The 18,175-nt window shown below is 49.7% G+C and overlaps 1 protein-coding gene across 1 annotated transcript; it reads left to right on the top strand.

Moving 5' to 3' along the window:
- Window positions 1-243: 243 nt before the first annotated feature.
- Window positions 244-16,787, top strand: LOC138734745 (AT-rich interactive domain-containing protein 1A-like). The gene is made up of 12 exons (XM_069882552.1): window positions 244-534; window positions 3,924-4,027; window positions 7,079-7,224; window positions 7,311-7,420; window positions 9,349-9,558; window positions 10,377-10,584; window positions 13,776-13,908; window positions 14,234-14,406; window positions 14,579-14,729; window positions 14,853-14,981; window positions 15,079-15,175; window positions 16,767-16,787. Exons 1-12 carry the CDS (start codon window positions 244-246, stop codon window positions 16,785-16,787), a joined length of 1,773 nt encoding a protein of 590 aa, XP_069738653.1.
- The last annotated feature ends 1,388 nt before the right edge of the window (window positions 16,788-18,175 follow it).

The following is an 18,175-nucleotide window of genomic DNA, read 5'->3' as shown; positions in this document are numbered from 1 at the left end:
GCCACCCCATTGACGTGTTTCACACTGCAACCTGCTTCTCTGGGTTGCGCAGCTATTTGTCCATGTGGCAATTTTCTCCCCTCCCGCCCCTTCGTCTGGGTTTGAACGGAGCTTAATCCGCCCCGGTGCTCCAGGAGGAAACTCCCCAGCCCGTGCTGCAGCTCCTGAGCCCAATCCAGGCTGCGCGGAGCCCTCTGCCTCCGATCAGCATCCCTTTCGAGATGATGCCGCGTGGAGCTGCCGATGCAGCCTCGCAGGAGCCTGTGCCGGCAGCGCGTTGCGCTGCGCTCGATGCCGGGCTCGATTCCTGTTTCTATTCTGGTCTCGAGCTGCTCAGCTCTGCTTCCTGCCTGCACGCCTCGCACAGATTCCCCTAACCCCCAGCCTTTCGTTTCCTTAGGAGCGATGTCTGATACGGAGACTACTGAAAAAGAAGACGGCGACCTCCGTGTGGAGGTGGGCAGCAGGGACGCCTGGCAGCTTGCTCGGGAGAGGACGGGCTCGTTTTCTTTTGAGCCTGGCCGGCGTGAGAAGGCGGGTCAGTGTTTAATCAGGGAATTGCTGTAGGGTGACCAGTTCTGGTCTGGGATCCTGAACAATAGCCGTGTGCCCCGTCACACGCATCCCCTGCGCTGCCGCAGCCTGGGAATACGGAGCCACTCCCTGCGCCGTGGCTGCTGAAGCACGCACCTCACTGGTGACCCTCGCTCTTGAGCAGCTCGTTGTTGTAGAGCAGGGAAATCAGTTTGGCCCTTCCTTTTTGCTGCTCACTTGGTGTCATTGGAGACACTTGAAATGGTGCGGAAGCCTCTTGTCAGTCTGTCGGGCACACTAACCTCGACCTCTTCCCTTTCCATTCAAACTTAACCTGCCAGAGGTCCTGCACCATGTGAGGGAGGGAAAGCCCGTGGTGGTGTGACCTTCAGCTACTGCGTGGGGCAGTCGCAGGGGAAAACAAAGGTGTTTAACTTCAGCTGACAGCACTTCATGTGTGTTAAACGCTGCCACACCTGAGCTTTTGGTTCATGGGAATCATTTTCCTTTTGGCGGGCTGGATTGACTCGTCTTGGAGACGTGCACGATCATAAATGCCCTGGAGAAAACTGCTTCCACATGAAGCTCAAATGTGGGACGTGGCAGGGGCCCAGGGCTTGGCTGCTCTGCTCCGTCCTGCAGCGGCTGCGCGGCTCGGATGGGCCGGTGCCTGCGCCCTTGTGGGTCCAAAGTTCATGCCGTGATTTCAAACAAGGCCGGGTAATTGGAGGAGGAGCTGTGTCACTGGGTTTGGTTATGGTTTTGAATAGGATTTTACATGAGAAAATAGAAATGTGTATTGAAAGGAGAAGGGAGCAAGCGGGGCGAAAAAGGAGAAGGGGGAGAAGGGGGCGAAAAAGGAGAAGGGGGAGAAGGGGGCAACTTTTAGGGATTGACTGTTCTGGCACCCTGGCCCAAGGGGTAGCGCTGGGCATACATCAATGTCTGGCATGGGCCAGGTTTCCATGGTTATGCTACCCCTTCCTCTGCGCTGAGGAAGGGTGAAAGGAGAATTCCCTCAGTTCTTTCCTAATGTGTTTGCAGTTTCTCCATGCTCCCTGGGTCAGCAGGTGCATTTTTGCAAGCAGATCCTTGCACACAAATGTTTTTTTCCAGAGCCACCCCAGCTGGCAGTGTCCAGGGTCTCAGCTGTAGCCCCTCAGCTTGCTCCATCACTGCATCCCTGCTTTGGGAGGACTTTGGAAAGGAGCTGCCAGCTTTCAGCTCTCTCCCTAGCAGCTTTTTCCAGCGAAAGGACTGCCCGAGCCATCAGGCAGGAGCACTTGGGCCCAGTCTGGGCTGTGCAGAGCCCTCTGCCACTGCCACCAGTTAATTTCTGGTACCTTCGAAACCTTATTCTCTCCTAAAATCTTCCCTCCTTCTGCTTATTTCAGGAATTCTGTCACTCGGTTGTTTCAAAGAGGCAGGTAACAATACCAAAAGCTGAATTGTCTCACAATCCCAAGCGTTGCACTGAGCAGACGCCTGTCTAAGTTTGTGATTATTCAGCCTCTTGCCTTTGCTCCGGTACTTTGCCCACCCAAGCTGCTGTGGTTGGCATGGTGGCACCATCACATGCTGAGATAACTCAACGCTTTGGAGTCTAAATTGAACATGTTGGAGATGAAAGTGCCTTCCAGAGGAAGCACTGCTGGGGAGTTGGAAGATCCTTATGGCTGGCAGAAAGAGGGGAGCTTCCTGCCTCTTGGGTGATGTAGCATTGCGAAGGGGCTGGAGTTTGTCCTCAGAGTGAAGCGGGGTACTTAAAAACCTTTAGAAGGAAGAGAAAAGCTCTTTAATAAATAAGTGACTGTAGTCTGTCGTCTCAGACCCACGCTAGTCCCTCACAGGCACTTTCCTTTCCAAGGCCTGATACCTGAGCAGCCTTCCTGATGGATGCGATCGACTCTTTGATCCTGTTCTCCTCAGGTGTCCCTACCACGCTCCCAAAAAGCGGTGCTACTGAGGGCACCCAGAGAGTGCAGGGATAGGACAAGGGGGAATGGTTTTCAGCTGGACGAGGGAAAACTGAGGTGAGATCTTAGGAAGAAATATTTTCCTGTGAGGGTGGGGAGGCCCTGGCCCAGGTTATCTGGATAAGTGGTTGCTGCCCCATCCCTGGAGGGGTTCGAGGCCAGGCTGGATGGGGCTTGGAGCCCCTAATCCAGTGGGAGGTGTCCCTGCCCGTGGCAGGGGTTGAACTGGATGGGCTTTGAAGTCCCTTCCAACTCAAAGCATTCCATGATCTGTGGAAATGTCAGGTCAGCTTTGCCAGGTGCTGCCTTGGATGAGAAGTTTGGTGCGGACAGAGCATGGCAAGATCTCCAGGTCTCTTTGTGTTTATCTCTAAAGTGTTTTGTGAAGCATGAGATGCAAGATTCTGTTTTCTGTGCCTTAGAAGGAGAAACAGGTCTACCCGTTTCCCCAAAATTGCTGCCAGTCAGCTGTGTAATTTGTGATAGAGGAGATTGAGGTATTTTGGGTGTGGAAATAAAGGGGAAGGAAAGGACAAGCTTGTGATTTCCAAGTGTTGATAGTTCTTGAATTAAGTGGAAAAGAAACTGCAGTGAAAATGAAATTGTAATAGAAAGTAGGTGTTTCAATTAGTCAGAGGCAATGAAGCAGCTTTTTTCCCTTTCAGAAAGAATGAGGGAATAAATTTAGCTATTGTTCTCTGGTTTTGCTTGTGAGCGCCTGTATGGAAACAACCGGCCTTATGGAATTTCTAAGCTCTGCCGCATGCTCGTCTCCTGATCATCATTTCCTTGAGTGCTATCTAGTGATCTGACGGCGTCGTCCGGCTCCTTCCCTCGCCATCCACTCTTAGGCTGGAGATCATAGAATCCTAGAATCTACAGGTTGGAAGAGACCCACCGGATGATGGAGTCCAACCATTCCCATCAATCACTAAACCATGTCCCTCAGCACCTTGTCCACCCGTCCCTTAAACCCCTCCAGGGAAGGTGACTCAACCCCCTCCCTGGGCAGCCTCTGCCAGTGCCCAGTGACCCTTTCTGTGAAAATGTCCAGCCTGACCCTCCCCTGGTGGAGCTTGAGGCCATTCCCTCTCATCCTGTCCCCTGTCCCTTGGGAGAAGAGCCCAGCTCCCTCCTCTCCACAACCTCCTTTCAGGTAGTTGGAGAGAGCAATGAGGTCTCCCCTCAGCCTCCTCTTCTCCAATGAGCAGGGAAGGCTGCAAACCCCAGCGAGGAGATCCCTTTGCTTTCTGGTCAGTCTTCCCACTGTTGAGGCTCGGTGGGCTGGGCTGGAGCGGAGGCTTCAATCCCTTCTCCTCGAAGGTTTTGATGTGAAGTATTTCTTGTTGTTTCATCCCTGTTTAACAAACCAGCTGCTATCACATAGCAAACTGGTGGTTCCTCTTTTCATAGAAAAGAAACGTGGCGGTTTCCAGCATCAGGCTCCCTTGGGCTGGTCATGCCAGGACTTGCAACCCTTTCCCTGAGGCGGAAGAACTCCCTGCCTCCTCCGTTGGGTACCGGATTGTGTGATTCCAGGCATGGTTTTTGTTGTGGTGTGAACAGGAGGCGTTAGCTGCTGAGTCCCTGTTTGTCAGCAGCACTGACAAACCCGTGCTGGCATCAGCCAGCGCTGGGCAACCAATCGCAGCTGGAACGATTATTGTTTCAGGGTCCCCGTGGGCTTCCGCTATCAGGTCACATCCCAAAGTAACACTGGGCAGTATTTCAAGGGAAGAAACTCAGGCTTTGGGGCTGCAGCCAGCCGGGAGTGTGAGATTCTGTGTGAAATAGTTGGAATCCCTCCAGCATTTTTGATCTGCAAATGAGCAGTAAAATGCATAGAAACCACATTGGAAACACGTGAGGAAATTCTCCAGCCCCTGACGTTTCCTTCAAGTTGGCAGAGTTACCGCTGTGGAGCCTCACCTCCCGGCTCGGCTCGATTGGCTGCGCTGGCGGGAGGAGGGGAGAGGAGAGGAGAGCCCTTCTCCTGGGGCCACCATCTAGTTCCAGGTCCCCTCCTGATGCTCTGTGGGAGGCAAATAAAACCTTGCTGGCCCTCTCCTCTTGGGCTCGATCCAGAACCTGCTGCCGGCAGCGGGACTCCATGACTTCAATGAGATTTGCTCTATTTGAAAGGCTTCTCTGTTTCTCTACAGACCATTTTATGGGTAGCCTTGAGTTCTATTTCCCCTCTTGAGTAGATGGGAGCTGGATGGCACCCGTCAGGTTTGGTTAAAAACTCTACTCTGTGCCTTGACGGTCGGCATCCTGGGAAAATTACTTGATAGATGGGGAAAAAAATGACTTGATAGGTTGAAAAGAGTCCCTTATGGATGTGCTGGTTGCTTTTAGGTGTTCCAGTCCTGGCTTCTCACCTTCCCCTTGCATCAGTCTCGCTTCCAAGAAACTTAGTCCTGCTGGATAACACTTGGTAAACGCTGCTGTGCTGGCATCTTAGCTGGGAAATGGCTTTATTGTTTGAATGTGTAAAACTTACTGATCTTTAGAGGTGAAAGTCACTTCACCAGTTGATTTTGATGGTCCTGTTTGTGATCTCAGAGCTGAAAGGCTGGTGTCTTCCTGGGTACGAGGTCCATGATGGTGCGCTAGCAAGGCAGGGATCCCTCGCTTACACGTCTAAAGCAACCCTATATTAACCTGCTTAATTAAACCAGCGTTTTTAAATGACTCGCAGTACTTAGGTTAAGCCTTGATGCATAGGTGAAGTTGACGAGATCAGCTTTAAAGGTCGTTAGCTGGTGGGTTAGGAGGTAATTTTCAAACTGTTTTTAACATTGTTTGGCTTCACATCTTGCAGATCTTTTCCTGCCTGGCGTTACTAAGCTGTATCCCCTCGTTCTGCCTGGTTCATGTATGAATATTCCTGGTTCCAGTGACCCCTCTCAGATCCTGGAGGCAAACCTTCTCCTTTGCCTCTCGGAGAAGCAGGCTGCTCACTCCTGCTAATGGAAGGGGATATTCACGTTTCACCTTGCACCGTTGCTGTGTATCTGTCCTTTCAGGCTTATATTTTCTTTGGTGTACATTTATATTGTGTTTTTCCCTCTGAGCATAGAAATAGCTCATCTCTGTAGCTTTGGGCTCTGCCCCTCTGGGCCTGAGGATTTGATAGCTCTGAAATGCCACGAGCTCTTGGGGCAGGGATTTTAAAATCTCCTGCAAAGGGGTTTGGCCTCCAGCTTTGTTTCAGTGATGATGAAAACCGCATTTGGTGATTCAGACTAAAAATACCTTAATGTGTTTAAGGGAAATACTGTTTTTTACCGTCTCATCTTAGCTTGGACTGAATTGGCTTCTGGACATTCTGATCCCTTCACTACTCAGAGGGGAGCTGAGAGGTGGATCTCACACCGGAGGCAGAATTAGGTGCAGCGAGTCCCAGGGAGAGGAGTGTTTTGCTCTCGGTTGTTTGTGTTGGTTGATGCTTTTTAATGCAAAATGTTGAAAATACTGTCTTTTTACTCCCACTTCCAGTGGTTTCCACGGGAGGAATGTGGGTTTTGTCAAAGTTGACCAGGAGGAAAAGAAAACAAGGAGCTGCGTAAATGAGCAACGTTTTTGATGTTACAATGGAAGGCAGTGAAAATTGCAAGAGATCTTAGACGCTATTTTTAGGCTTTTTAGGCATTTTTTTAGCCTTCATTGAAATAAAACAAAGGGTTTTTTTCCAGGAAGGTAATGTTTGAACAAATCTACCTCCAAGATAGCTGTGCAGGAAGTGATCTCTAACAGAGGCAGTAATGGAGAGGAGGAAGGACGGGCGATGTGCTAAGTCACCCCACTGACAGACTGGCATTTTCAGCTCAAACGTAGCATTTGCCGGTGTTTGTAGAAGCATTTTGATCAAATTTCACTGTTAAAATAGACAAGATGGTTCTGCTGCAACCAACAACAGAATGTGATGCAGCTGGTACCCCCCATTTGTCCTTCCCAATGTCACTGTCCAACCTCCCCTCTCCACCAGGGGAGATTTAGGCTGGACATTAGGAAAAAATTCTTCACAGAAAGGGTCATTGGGCACTGGCAGAGGCTGCCCAGGGAGGGGGTTGATTCACCTTCCCTGGAGGTGTTTAAGGCACGGGTGGACGAGGTGCTGAGGGACATGGTTTAGTATTTGATAGGAATGGTTGGAGTCGATGATCCGGTGGGTCTCTTCCAACCTGGTTATTCTATGATTCTATGATCTCTACAAATAAACTCTTCTCACAGGGCTGAGGTGTTTGCAGGTCTGTTCTTCCCTGTGAAGACAACAACTAGAATGAAGTTTGTTTTACGGGTGCAGCAGAACAAGACCGATGGTGAAAAGGTTCAGAATTGAGCTCCCTCTTGCAAGCTAGTTTACATCCCCTTTTCTGTTGAGAATGAGACTCTAGCGCAGCTGAACTGTCAGGTAGCACCAGTCTTTTGCTGGAGAAGGAAGCTGGGGAAAGTCAGTTCTCCACATCCTTTGTAGACTTCTCTTAGCAAACCTGCTTCTTTTGAGGACAAGATCTTAATGCTCAGTATTTGGAGTGAATGTCTTTTATCCTTGCTTTCTCTAGGCCTCCTGGTTATCCCAACATGAACCAAGGTGGGATGATGGGCACTGGACCTCCTTACAGACAGGGAATTAACAGTATGGCTGGCATGATGAACCCCCAGGGCCCGCCCTATCCGATGGGTGGGAACATGGCTAATAACTCTGCAGGTAAGCCGGTACCATCTGTCAAATGTTGCATTGATTTCGTTGTCCCATATTGAGAATCGGTGTTAAAGATTCTTCTGACTTCCTAGGGATGGCAGCAAGCCCTGAAATGATAGGCCTTGGGGATGTCAAATTAACACCCGCAACTAAATTGAACAATAAGGCAGATGGGACACCCAAAGCAGAATCCAAGTCAAAGGTAAAATGTTTTCGTTTTTCTAATGACTTCCATCCTTGTCAGCATCCAGGGAGATAAAACCATGACACAGTAACTGGAACAGTGCATCTGTCTAGTGGTGACTGTGGTTCCTGAGAGAACACGATTGGGTTCCTCCTCCTTACCCTGGACAGACTTCTCGCTGTAGAGAAGTTGTCCTTGTAGCGTGTGATCCGATTGCTCCTTGCAACCAGGATTTTAACTTGAGTGTGATGAGTGAGTAGGACACTCATTTCAAAGAAATAATTGTCTTGACAAGTGTGTTTTGGAGAGGGCTCTGCAATAAACCACTAAATCCAGGTGTAATAAGTTCTGTGGAGGAGCCTGAATGGTGAGGCTGCCATACCCACCGACCCTCATTAAGGCCAGGAAAGGGACTTCTCTATCAGAATTCTTGTGTCCTCCCCTCTTTGTGACTCAAGAGTTCAAGCCTCTCTAGAATTCCTGATGGATGCCTGGCACACTTTATTTTTACATTCTCGTTGCACTTTTGGGCCTTTGATAAGTGGGGAGAAGGTACCTGCACAGGTGGACCTGTTGGGTCACCTTTCCCAAGTCCCCGGGTCCTTTGAATACCTAATCAGTGTAGTGTGTGGCTTGAATCCAAAGTGTAAAGGTAGAAACCACCTTGTTGAAGTGCTCAGTGTAGGAAAATTGAATTATACTTGATGTGGCCAGCCCTGGCTGGGCTTGAACTGTACCTAGAACAGATCCATCTTGGAACAGTGGTTCAACAGTGTTTACAAGAGGTTTTTTAGGATTTATGAGGGAACAATTGAGAGGTTTGCTTCTGGATTCATAAACCGTTGAGAAATGAAGAGGAGCATTTCCCAGCCCTTTGGGAGCAATCAATTACACTTGCAAAATGATTCAGTATTAGGAATTATCACCTGCCAGAGTGAAACTGCCCAAAGGAGCGTGAACAACGCGGGGTTTGTTTCTGGTGTAGGCTTGGAGCTACTTGGTTCTCATCTCTCAGCTGGGAGGTGGGACTCTAAAGTGTTACAGTTGTTTCCCAAACAAACCTCTTCCTAATCCTGTATTAAAGCCAGAAGAGGGAGGCAAACAGGTTCTTCAGGGAATGTTTTTCTTTGCATTGCTGCTACCAGTCTCAAAAGAGCCAGCAAAACAAGCAGTTTCTGAGCCCATAGTCTCTACTTGAAGGACAGCAAATGCTCTGGAAGTTTGATACTTGTGCTACCAGCTGCCTGCGAGAACGTTGAGAAGATCTCTCACTTCTGCTCGTGTTATGGCTTCTTAGTATCATAGAATCATGGAATAGTTTGGGTTGGAAGGGACCTCAAAGCCCATCCAGTTCCATCTTGTGCCATGGGCAGGGACACCTCTCACTCAAGACCAGGTTGGATGGAGCTTGGAGCCCCTGATGCAGTGGGAGGTGTCCCTGCCCATGGCAGGGGTGGAACTGGAGGGGCTTTGAGGTCACAGGTGCTTCAAATCTTAGCTTTCCTTTGAGGCATGCATCTCCCTCTTGAGTAGGAGAAGAGGCTGACCAGAGGCAGCTCTCACCCTGGCAGGGTGCAGTAGCCAGGGGGAAACTCCTTTGCAGTTGAATTAAATGTTTTCTCCTGTATTTAGCAAATGAGCCCACAAAGGATGCCTCAAAGAGATGGCTCTCTGCAAGGACTCCTTGAGGTTTGTTTGGTTTCTGTGGCATTCCTGAAACCTTTCACTTTTGAAAACTGTGAATTCCTTGAGTAGCAGCTGATTTTTGAGATACCTTTGTCGAATAATGCCTGCCTGATGTTTGTCTGATACAAGTGTGGGTCTAATATAAAGCTGTTCTTGAGCAGAACTTGGAGCTCTTCCCTGACTGCCTTTTTGAAACCCTCTCTGCTGTAAGCCAGCTGGTTTTGTGCTGCTCACTGCTGGTATCTCTTTCCTTCTCCTAGAAGTCCAGTTCCTCTACTACAGCCAATGAGAAGATCACCAAACTCTACGAGCTGGGTGGTGAGCCCGAGAGGAAGCTCTGGGTCGATCGTTACCTGGCCTTTACTGAAGAGAAGGCCATGGGCATGACAAATCTGCCAGCGGTGGGCAGGAAGCCCTTGGTCCTTTACCGGCTCTGCATCTCAGAGAAGGAGATCAGAGGACTGACTGAGGTGGGTGACCAGGTGTCTGTGGTCAGAGCTGCTTCCTGTCTGGCAGTCACAAGTCAATGGGCCACACGATTCAAAGTAGCTTTGTAGCTCTGGGGTAGCCCTGGCTTCCCACTTACCTGTTTATTTTGCTTTTACTTTTTTAAATAATGCTAATAATAATTTTAAAAATGCTTTTTAATGCTTCCTTAATAGGCTGGGTTGTTCAGCCTGGAGAGAAAAGGCTCCGTGGAGACCTTAGAGCAGCTTCCAGTGCTGAAAGGGGCTCCAGGAAAGCTGGGGAGGGGCTCTTGATCAGGGAGTGCAGAGATAGGACAAGGAGGCATGGTTTTCAGTTGGAAGAGGGGAGATTGAGATGAGATCTTGGAGAAGTGTTTTCCTATGAGGGTGGGGACACCCTTGCCTAGGTTGCCCAGAGCAGTGGTGGCTGCCCCATCCCTGGAGGGGTTGAAGGCCAGGTTGGATGGAGCTTGGAGCCCCTGATCCAGTGGGAGGTGTCCCTGCCCATGGCAGGGGTTGGAACTGGATGGGCTTTGAGGTCCCTTCCAACCTGAACCACCCCATGATTCTATTGACTTTGCATCAGGCTGTCAACTGATCTCATGGCTAATTTGATTTGCAGTCTGTCCCTATTCAAATGATCTCTAGGTGGGGAAGAGAGTTTACTACTAGTTCTGAGTTTGAACACAACTGTGTCTGCCTTGCTTAGCCCTTAGAGCGTCCTTTGTTTTAGCTGGGGAGTGTTGCTTTCTTCCTAGAAAATGTATTGGAGGAGAAGGAACTTGGATATTGAGTTTAGAGCCTCTTGGTTGGTTGTGCAGGTCAGCAAAAACAAGAAGTGGTGTGAGTTAGCCACCAATCTCAACGTGGGCACGTCCAGCAGCGCAGCTAGTTCTTTGAAGAAGCAGTACATCCAGTGTCTCTACGCCTTCAAGTGCAAGATAGAGCGAGGTGAAGACCCCCCTCCGGATATCTTTGCAGCTGCCGATTCAAAGAAATCTCAGACGAAGATCCAGCCTCCGTCTCCAGGTGAGTTCAGACTTGGGTTTAGGGTGTGCAATGGATGCTTGCGCCAGAGGAGACAGTGAGAACTTGGAGGCTTTGTGCCCAGAGAGCTCCACGAGCCTATTACGGGTTGAGTGCTCTAGAATTCAAGCCCTTTCAAATGAACTGCTGTTTCAGATTTGATGGGAGGCTCCGGTTTTGGAATAATTAAGCATAGTGTTCAATGCAGAAGTTAAAGGAGGACATGAGGTCCAGGCCAACAGTGCCTGCTGTGCATTTTGGTCTTCATGAAGTCTGATCCACTCTGTCTTATTTGCTTTAGGTTCATGACTTGAATCACTGCTGAGCTTGCCAACCCTTTAAGCTTCAGATTTTCCACTTTGTCTTATAAGTAAAACGTTCAGATGCTTTTTTTTCTGGTCAGGAACCTGTTCCTATACGTGAAGTAAGCTTTATCTGCTGTGAAGTTCCTGTAATTTTTGCAAAAAATGCCTTTTTGGTTCAGAAACCCAGCATTACCTTTGTCTGGCTTCTGAGGAAGGGGAATAATGAACCCTTTTTTGATTGTGCTGCAGTTGGGTTTCAGCCCCGCTAAGCCCTTGATCGACAGCGTGCTTGTCCGAATAATCTGTTGGCAACTACATTTATCTGCTCAGTTACAGTGGTGGTTTTTATAAAGAACTAAATCGTGTTGTTTCGCTCGTCAGGAAGCCTGTCCTGGTGTAGCTCCAAACCTGGTGTATTTTGTGAGATAAAGCAACTTGTGTGTCATTAGAGCGACCTGTCTAAAATGGTGTCTGAGTTCTGCTTAAACTAGACTACAGATCCATCCCCACCTCCTTCTAAAAACTTTCTTGCCCTCTGAGATGCCAGGAGGTGAACAAAGATGTTCAGAGCATTTGGAGCCTGGGACTTGTAGGATGTCAGCCAAGATGCCTGTCAGGATGGATGAGGTGGTGCATCATATTTTGTTTTGTTTTCGCCGATACAGGAGTGTGTGAAGGTGGTGACTCTGCCTTCAAGGGCCGTGGTGCAGGTGATCTGTGAACTGTTCCCCCACATCCTATCCCTGCACTCCCTGATCAAGAGCCCCTCCCCAGCTTTCCTGCAGCCCCGTTCAGTACTGGAGGGCTGCTCTGATCCTTTAAGCTGTATCAGTCCATGTTCATCCTCCTCTTCTGCTTCCTTTTTCCTCCTTTCTCTCTCGCTCCTCTGGATCAGCCCAAACAGAGGGTGTAGTACACAACACAAGTCGCATTCTCAACTTCATCTCCAGACTCCAAAGCCTTCCCTGTTTGAAAGCCAAGTGGACAGCAGCTGAGGCTCTTAATCAGGGAGTGCAGGTATAGCATGAGGAGAAATGGTTTTCAGCTGAAAGAGGGGAGATTGAGATGAGATCTTAGGACGAAATGTTTTGCTGTGAGGGTGAGGAGGCCCTGGAACAGGTTGTCCAGAGCAGTGGTGGTTGCCCCATCCCTGGAGGGGTTCAAGGCCAGGTCGGATGGGGGTTGGAGCCCCTGATCCAGTGGAAGGTGTCCCTGCCCATGGCAGGGGTGGAAGTGGTGGGCTTGGAGGTCCCTTCCAACCCAAACTGTTCCATGATTGTGTGATTTTGAAGTCCCGTCACTTGGACAAAGGGCTGAGGCATCCCACGCAGACACCACTTTGTGCTTCTTGCAGACTTTATAATCCATTGGTTTTGATTTTCCTTCGTTCCAGCCTGTTGTGGCCCTTGGAACTTTGTGAATTGAGGATCGCGCGGCATGATTCCACATTGGCTGCTTTTTGAGGCTGCAGAGCATCCAAAGGCCTTGCAGGATAATGCTCTAGGTAGAGGTCTCGGTGCTGGAGCTGTTTTCCATGTAGTGTGCATTCATAACCCTCCAAACCCAAACGTATTCACAGAAGGGCCTTGGCTGGGCCGGGTGGTGCCGCGCAGGCACGTGGCGCGGGTTTCCTGCAGCCCAGCTTGGGTTCCTGCTCACAAACTGCGGCGCGTCCCCGGGGTGCGGAATCAGTCTGCCGTTGGGTTTTAATTCCCAGAGTAATGGAACTGGCCTGGCTCCAAGCGTGTGTGAATTTGTGAGTGGGAGGGACAGCAGGGGGTGGGGACAAGCGCCAACTGGCAGCGAGGTGGGGAATGTCTCGAGGCCTCTTCCTGCCGATGCCAGCGTTCCAAACGGTGAATTTCTGGGGGAAGCGAGCGGAGCTGAACGGGAAGGAGAACGGCGGGGAGGGCCCATGAATGAAACTCCCCGCTGAGCTTGCCTCTGCTCCTCCTTCTGCCAAGGCCTCCCCGGGCTGGGAGGGAGCCGTGAAGAAGAGGACAGGGTGCCAGGAAGGTGGGGTGTAAACAAACATGGCCTGGACGTGACCTCGGTGGATTTTAATGAAGAGCTGAAATGACTCATCAAGCAGCAGGGCTGAAGCCGAGGGATATCGCGTGCTGGGGATGGTAACTAATGGAAACATTAATGAAGAGTTCAGCTCTTGCCAGCTGCGAGGAGTGTATGAACCTGAGAGCTGGCAGTGTCACAGTGATCTGGGGCAGGGAGAGCTCCTCGAGCCGGTGGCACAGCTGGATCACACATGATGGCCTGAGATTTTTTCATGAAAGCTTACTGTAGTGTAAAGCAACCTGTATGGAGCCAGGGAACTTGCTGGACGGGTTTGGTTGTTCAGTGAAAGATCCATCATCTCCGGCATTCCCTGTTCCAGGAATCCTTGGGAGTGGTGCTTGAATTGACCTGCATGAATTAACCCCTCTGGAAGGGCAGAGCCTTGTTCAGAGTTAACTTGGTGATTTCCGCTTACATCCTGGAGTTTCTATCACTAAAAAGATGGTGAGGCTTCCAGGAGAGGGCTCGCGCTTCCAGGAGAGGGCTCGCGCTTCCAGGAGAGGGCTCAAACCCGCCTTCTTTCTCGACAGAAAGAGAACATGAAGGTGCACTGTAGAGCATCAGCCTTTGGAGTGAGATGTCCTGGGCAGCACAACATGGTGCCATGGTGGTGGCGCCTTGTGTAAAAGAACGTGGTAAAGAATAAAGTCACAATGAGAGCAAACATGTCCTCTCAGCTTTATGCTACTGCACGTGGTTCTTCTGGGAAGTCTGGCCCAGGTTCTCCTTGCAGCGTTTTGCTCCTTGTACTTCTTTGGCCGTGGTTCATCTCTGTCTCTTGGAGGGCTCTCTGCTCATGCGTTTCTGTTCTTGCAGCGGGTTCAGGCTCCATGCAGGGCCCTCAGGTGCCTCAGTCCACCAGCAGCTCCATGGCAGAAGGAGGAGACTTGAAGCCACCAACTCCAGCGTCTACGCCACACAGCCAGATGCCCCCTTTGCCAGGCATCAGGTATGAAACCATCGCTCCCAGTGTGACTGCAAGGGTGCTGCTGGGTCCCTACCACAGATGGCTCTTGTGGTGGGGCTCCCTGGCTTTGCTCCTTCGTTCATGGCTTACAGCAACACCGTTGGCTCTGGATCTGTGTGAGAATAGTGATTCCTTTGGGTTTGGGGTCAAGGACAGTTTTGTAGAAGGGCAGTTCTTTGTGACTTTGTTGGAGGAGTGTGACTGTGATCCTAGGGGACAGCAACACCTGAGAAAAAACGTGGGGAAAGGTATCCTGAGGAGCATGGTGGACCTCTATAATCCTGTTGTGGTTTTTTTTTTGGATCAGGAGTAACTTGGTGGGCCTTCAGGATGCCTTTGCTGATGGTAGTGATCCTATGTTCCAAAAGCGGAACTCCATGACTCCAAATCCAGGGTACCAGCCCAGCATGAATACCTCTGACATGATGGGTCACATGTCTTATGAGCCAAATAAAGATCCTTACAGCAGTGTGAGGAAAGGTGAGGAGGTCCTCGTGTGCTCCTTTCCCTCATCTTGAGTACTAATCCCTGTCTCTCTATGCTGGAATTAGCTGTAGGAGACCTTCTGCTTGCCCTCCTTCCCCAGGAGACAGGGCCTGTCTACGTCTGCGTTAGAAAGATGTGTTTACTGGTGGTTCTTTCCGTGTTTCAGCTCCTGGAAGCGATCCCTTCATGTCCTCAGGGCAGGGCCCCAACAGTGGTATGGGTGACCCTTACAATCGTGCTGCAGGTCCAGGGATGGGTAATATGGCCATCGGACAGCGGCAACACTATTCCTACGGAGGTCCTTACGACAGAGTGAGGTGGGTGCTTGAACCTCGTGAAACGATCGCTTTCACTTCCCATTGTGACTTTCCTGATCCATTTGAGGAGCGAGGGTGAATTCAAGTTGGACATGTGCGGTGTTTGTGTTTGCTTCCCTGTAGGACGGAGCCCGGCAGGGGACCTGAGGGCAACTTAGCAAGCGGAACTCCGCAGCCCAACATCATGCCTTCCAGCCCGGAGTCGGGGATGTATTCTCCCAGCCGCTACCCGCAGCCGCAGCAGCAACAAAGGTCTGTGCGGGGTGTTCCCAGCAGCAGCTCGGCCCGGTTTGGGAGCTCTGGGATTGTGAGAGTGGTCACACAAGTAATGCATCTGTTTCTTCTCCAGACGTGATTCCTATGGCAATCAATTCTCCGCTCAAGGCACATCCTCCGGCAACCCCTTCCCTCGCCAGCAAACCACCATGTATCAACAGCAGCAGCAGGTGAGTTGTTGGCAAGCTTCTCGTTTGCTGGACTGAGGGACAGAAGAATCTGTGAAATTTCTTAGAATCATAGAATCTTGAAGGTTGGAAAAGACGTCACAGCTCATTCAGTCCAATCGTTACCCCAACCCCACTGTGCTGACTAAACCATGGCCCAGGTGCCACATCTACGTGCTTTTTGAACCCCACCAGGGATGGAGGGTCCACCACTGCCCTGAGCAGCCTCTGCCAGGTCTTCACCACTCCTTTGGTAAAGAAATCTTCCCTAATATCCAATCTAAACCTTCCCTGGTGCAGCTTGAGGCCGTTTTCTCTCATCCCATCGCTTCTTACTTGGGAGAAGAGCCCAGCACCCACCTGGCTCCAACCTCCTTTCCAGGAGCTGTAGAGAGCAATGAGGTCTCCTCTCAGCCTCCTCTTCTCCAGGCTAAACAGTCCCCGGTCCCTCAGCTGCTCCTCATAAGACTTGTTCTCCCGACCCTTCCCCAGCTTCGTTCCCGTCTCTGAACTATACGCCAGCCCCTCAATGTCCAACTCAAATTTGTGTTGAGGGGAGGATGAAAAAGCTTGGGACTCTGTGTTTATGAATGTGTAGAACTAAGTACTTTATACAGGAGACGCTTTTTCCTAGTTTCCAGATAGTTTAGATAAGCTTTAATTAGCGTTCCCAGTGCTAGCAAAACAACGTTCTGAGAACGGAGGCTGTGCAGTTGGCAGGTGTGCATGTTCTGGTCAGGCAGCAGGAGATCAGGAAGCTTTACTGGGCTTCCCTTCCCCCCTGGAACATCCCAAACTCCATAACGCTTGGGGCCCAAGTGGTGGGATGAGGTTGGAGTCAGTTCTTGATCATTTGGGGGAGCTGTGGGTCATTCTGCACCACAATGCGGAGCTTTTTGTTGTCTTTGCCTTGCTGAACCTGCAGACAGAGGCTCCAGACCTGCCTCCTCTCCTGACTGCCCTGCTGCCTCCTACTCCTTGTTCCCCAAACCAGCAGGTTTGTTTCAGGACAGAGTTCGAATGAACATAAATCTCTTTCAAGAATCCTTGCGTATGACTTGCTCTCTGTATCCGTGCCAAGACCCGTAAATGTTTTTCTGATAATTTTGAGTCCTCTGGTTTAGGAGAGCATGGAGAGGGCACTTGCTGAGCTGTGCTAAGAATAATTCCAACTGCTCTGCAGTTTGGCTCTGCAACCAGAGCCACAGGGCTCCAAGCCAAGAGTTCGAGTTACTCTGGCGCTCGGCATCTTTGAAGCCCTAGAGCTCCATCTGAAGCCAGTCATGACCGTGGAGCTTCCAAGGAGACTGTGTAGCAGCTTGGTCGACCCTTGGATGCAAGAGAGAGCTCGGGTTTTAATTCTATCTCAGCAACTGACTGTTTTCTCCATTTGCACTTAAAAGGAGGAGGAGGGAAGAATCTTTCTGGTTCCTTTCAGGGTTGTGTGAATAACCCTGAGATCACCTCTTAGAACTGGTTTTAACCTTTAGCTGCAGCCCGAGCGCTGCCACGTGTGTATATATATATGACGTTGTACATTGCACATACCCTGAGATCCCCTGCAGTTTTGTCCCCCTCTCCTCCCCCTTTATAGTATGACGAGTTACCGAGTTGATGACCTGCAAAAGCGAGACACAATTGTTTAATCTCTTGCCAGACATCCCTCCCTGGAGGATGCTGTACCGGTCTCTGTGGATAAAGTCATTGCTGTCTCAGCAGCCAATCAACTTATAGTGTATTTTTTTCCTGTTTTTTGTTTTCTTTCTAATCGAGGTGTGAAAAAGTTGTAGGTTCAGTTGAAGTTCCTGATGAAGAAACGCAATTGAGATTTTTCAGTGATGAATTCTGCATATTTGTATTTCAGACAATGTAGCTAAAAACTTGATGTAAATTCCTCCCTTTTTTCCTTTTTTGGCTTAATGAATATCAGTTATTCAGTATGAAATCTTTAAACTATATGTTCCACGTGTTAAGAATAAATGTACATTAAATCTTGGTAAGATGTTTGTAAGGGTTTTTTTATGAGCAGGACAGGGAGGTGACTTCGGTGCCGGCAGGTCTTGGTGCTGTGATGTTGTAGGTCGGCTCCTTGCACGGAGAACCTTCAAGGTCCTGTGCTTTCCAGCAGCTTTGGAGGCTGATAGCGTGTGGTCTGGCTTTGTTTTCTCCCTTTGGCTTGTTTTGGTGATGGAGGCTTTTGGTTTGTGCTGCGTAGGCTCAGGTAGGAGAGGATTTGTAGCAGGAGATGAAGCTGAGGCAGAGATGTGTGCTGTGCAGGGTGGAAAAGTCTCGGAAGGGAGGTGGTTCCCTCTGAGCTCTATAAAATGGACCATTTCATCTCCTTTGCGTTTTCTTAGAAGCTTGGTGTGGACTCTGACTTGAGAGGAGAGGGGGTTTCAGCAAAGAGCTAAAGTCCAGGTTCTTCCTGTCCAAATCTGCTCATTTCCATGGGTGTTTCATCGAGCCTGGAGCTTTATCCTCAGATAGTTGTAGGAGCCGGCTGGCTGAGCCGCACCAGGTTCGGTTAAAGAAGAAGGAAAAGCTTTTTTTGAAAGGCAAAGGTAATTTTTGTTCAAGCAATGTCCTTCTTTTATCCTGCTAGTCCTCTCCTAGGAAGCTCTTGGTTCCCAGAACCATCATTTGACTGTGTTCCCTAAACTTCAGGTTCCTAGAAGTCATGGTCTTTTTCTGAAGGGTCAGCTGGAAGTTCTGGAGTTCTTTGCCTGGCAACATGAATTTCTGAAGAGGCAGGAATGGTGCTGGGCTTCCTTAGCTTTAAAAATATTGAAACCAAGTTAGGAGATAGGAAGTCTGTGGGCATGTGCCATTCTGCAACAATGTTGATTTAAGCACAACTTCTCTCATCACTTCAGTCTGTACTCTGCGAGCTCTGGTTGATGTGATAATGTGAAAATCTTGTAGTGTGTTTTTTGGTTTTTGTTGTTTTGGTTTCTTTTTAACAGAACCTCAACACCAAGGCTGGAGAATCACAGGATTGTGGAA

The sequence above is a fragment of the Phaenicophaeus curvirostris genome, unplaced genomic scaffold, assembly GCF_032191515.1.
Source record: "Phaenicophaeus curvirostris isolate KB17595 unplaced genomic scaffold, BPBGC_Pcur_1.0 scaffold_184, whole genome shotgun sequence".
Taxonomy (NCBI): Eukaryota; Metazoa; Chordata; class Aves; order Cuculiformes; family Cuculidae; genus Phaenicophaeus; species Phaenicophaeus curvirostris.
The sequence above is the reverse complement of the archived record's forward strand: the minus strand, read 5'-3'. Positions and strand labels throughout refer to the sequence as shown.

Coding starts and splice junctions, on each gene's coding strand:
- LOC138734745 (XM_069882552.1), top strand. CDS start 244: ATGCAGCCTCGCAGGAGCCTGTGCCGGCAGCGCGTTGCGCTGCGCTCG. Junction 13,909..14,233: donor CCCCCTTTGCCAGGCATCAG/GTATGAAACCAT, acceptor TTTTTGGATCAG/GAGTAACTTGGTGGGCCTTC. Junction 14,982..15,078: donor CAGCCGCAGCAGCAACAAAG/GTCTGTGCGGGG, acceptor TTTCTTCTCCAG/ACGTGATTCCTATGGCAATC.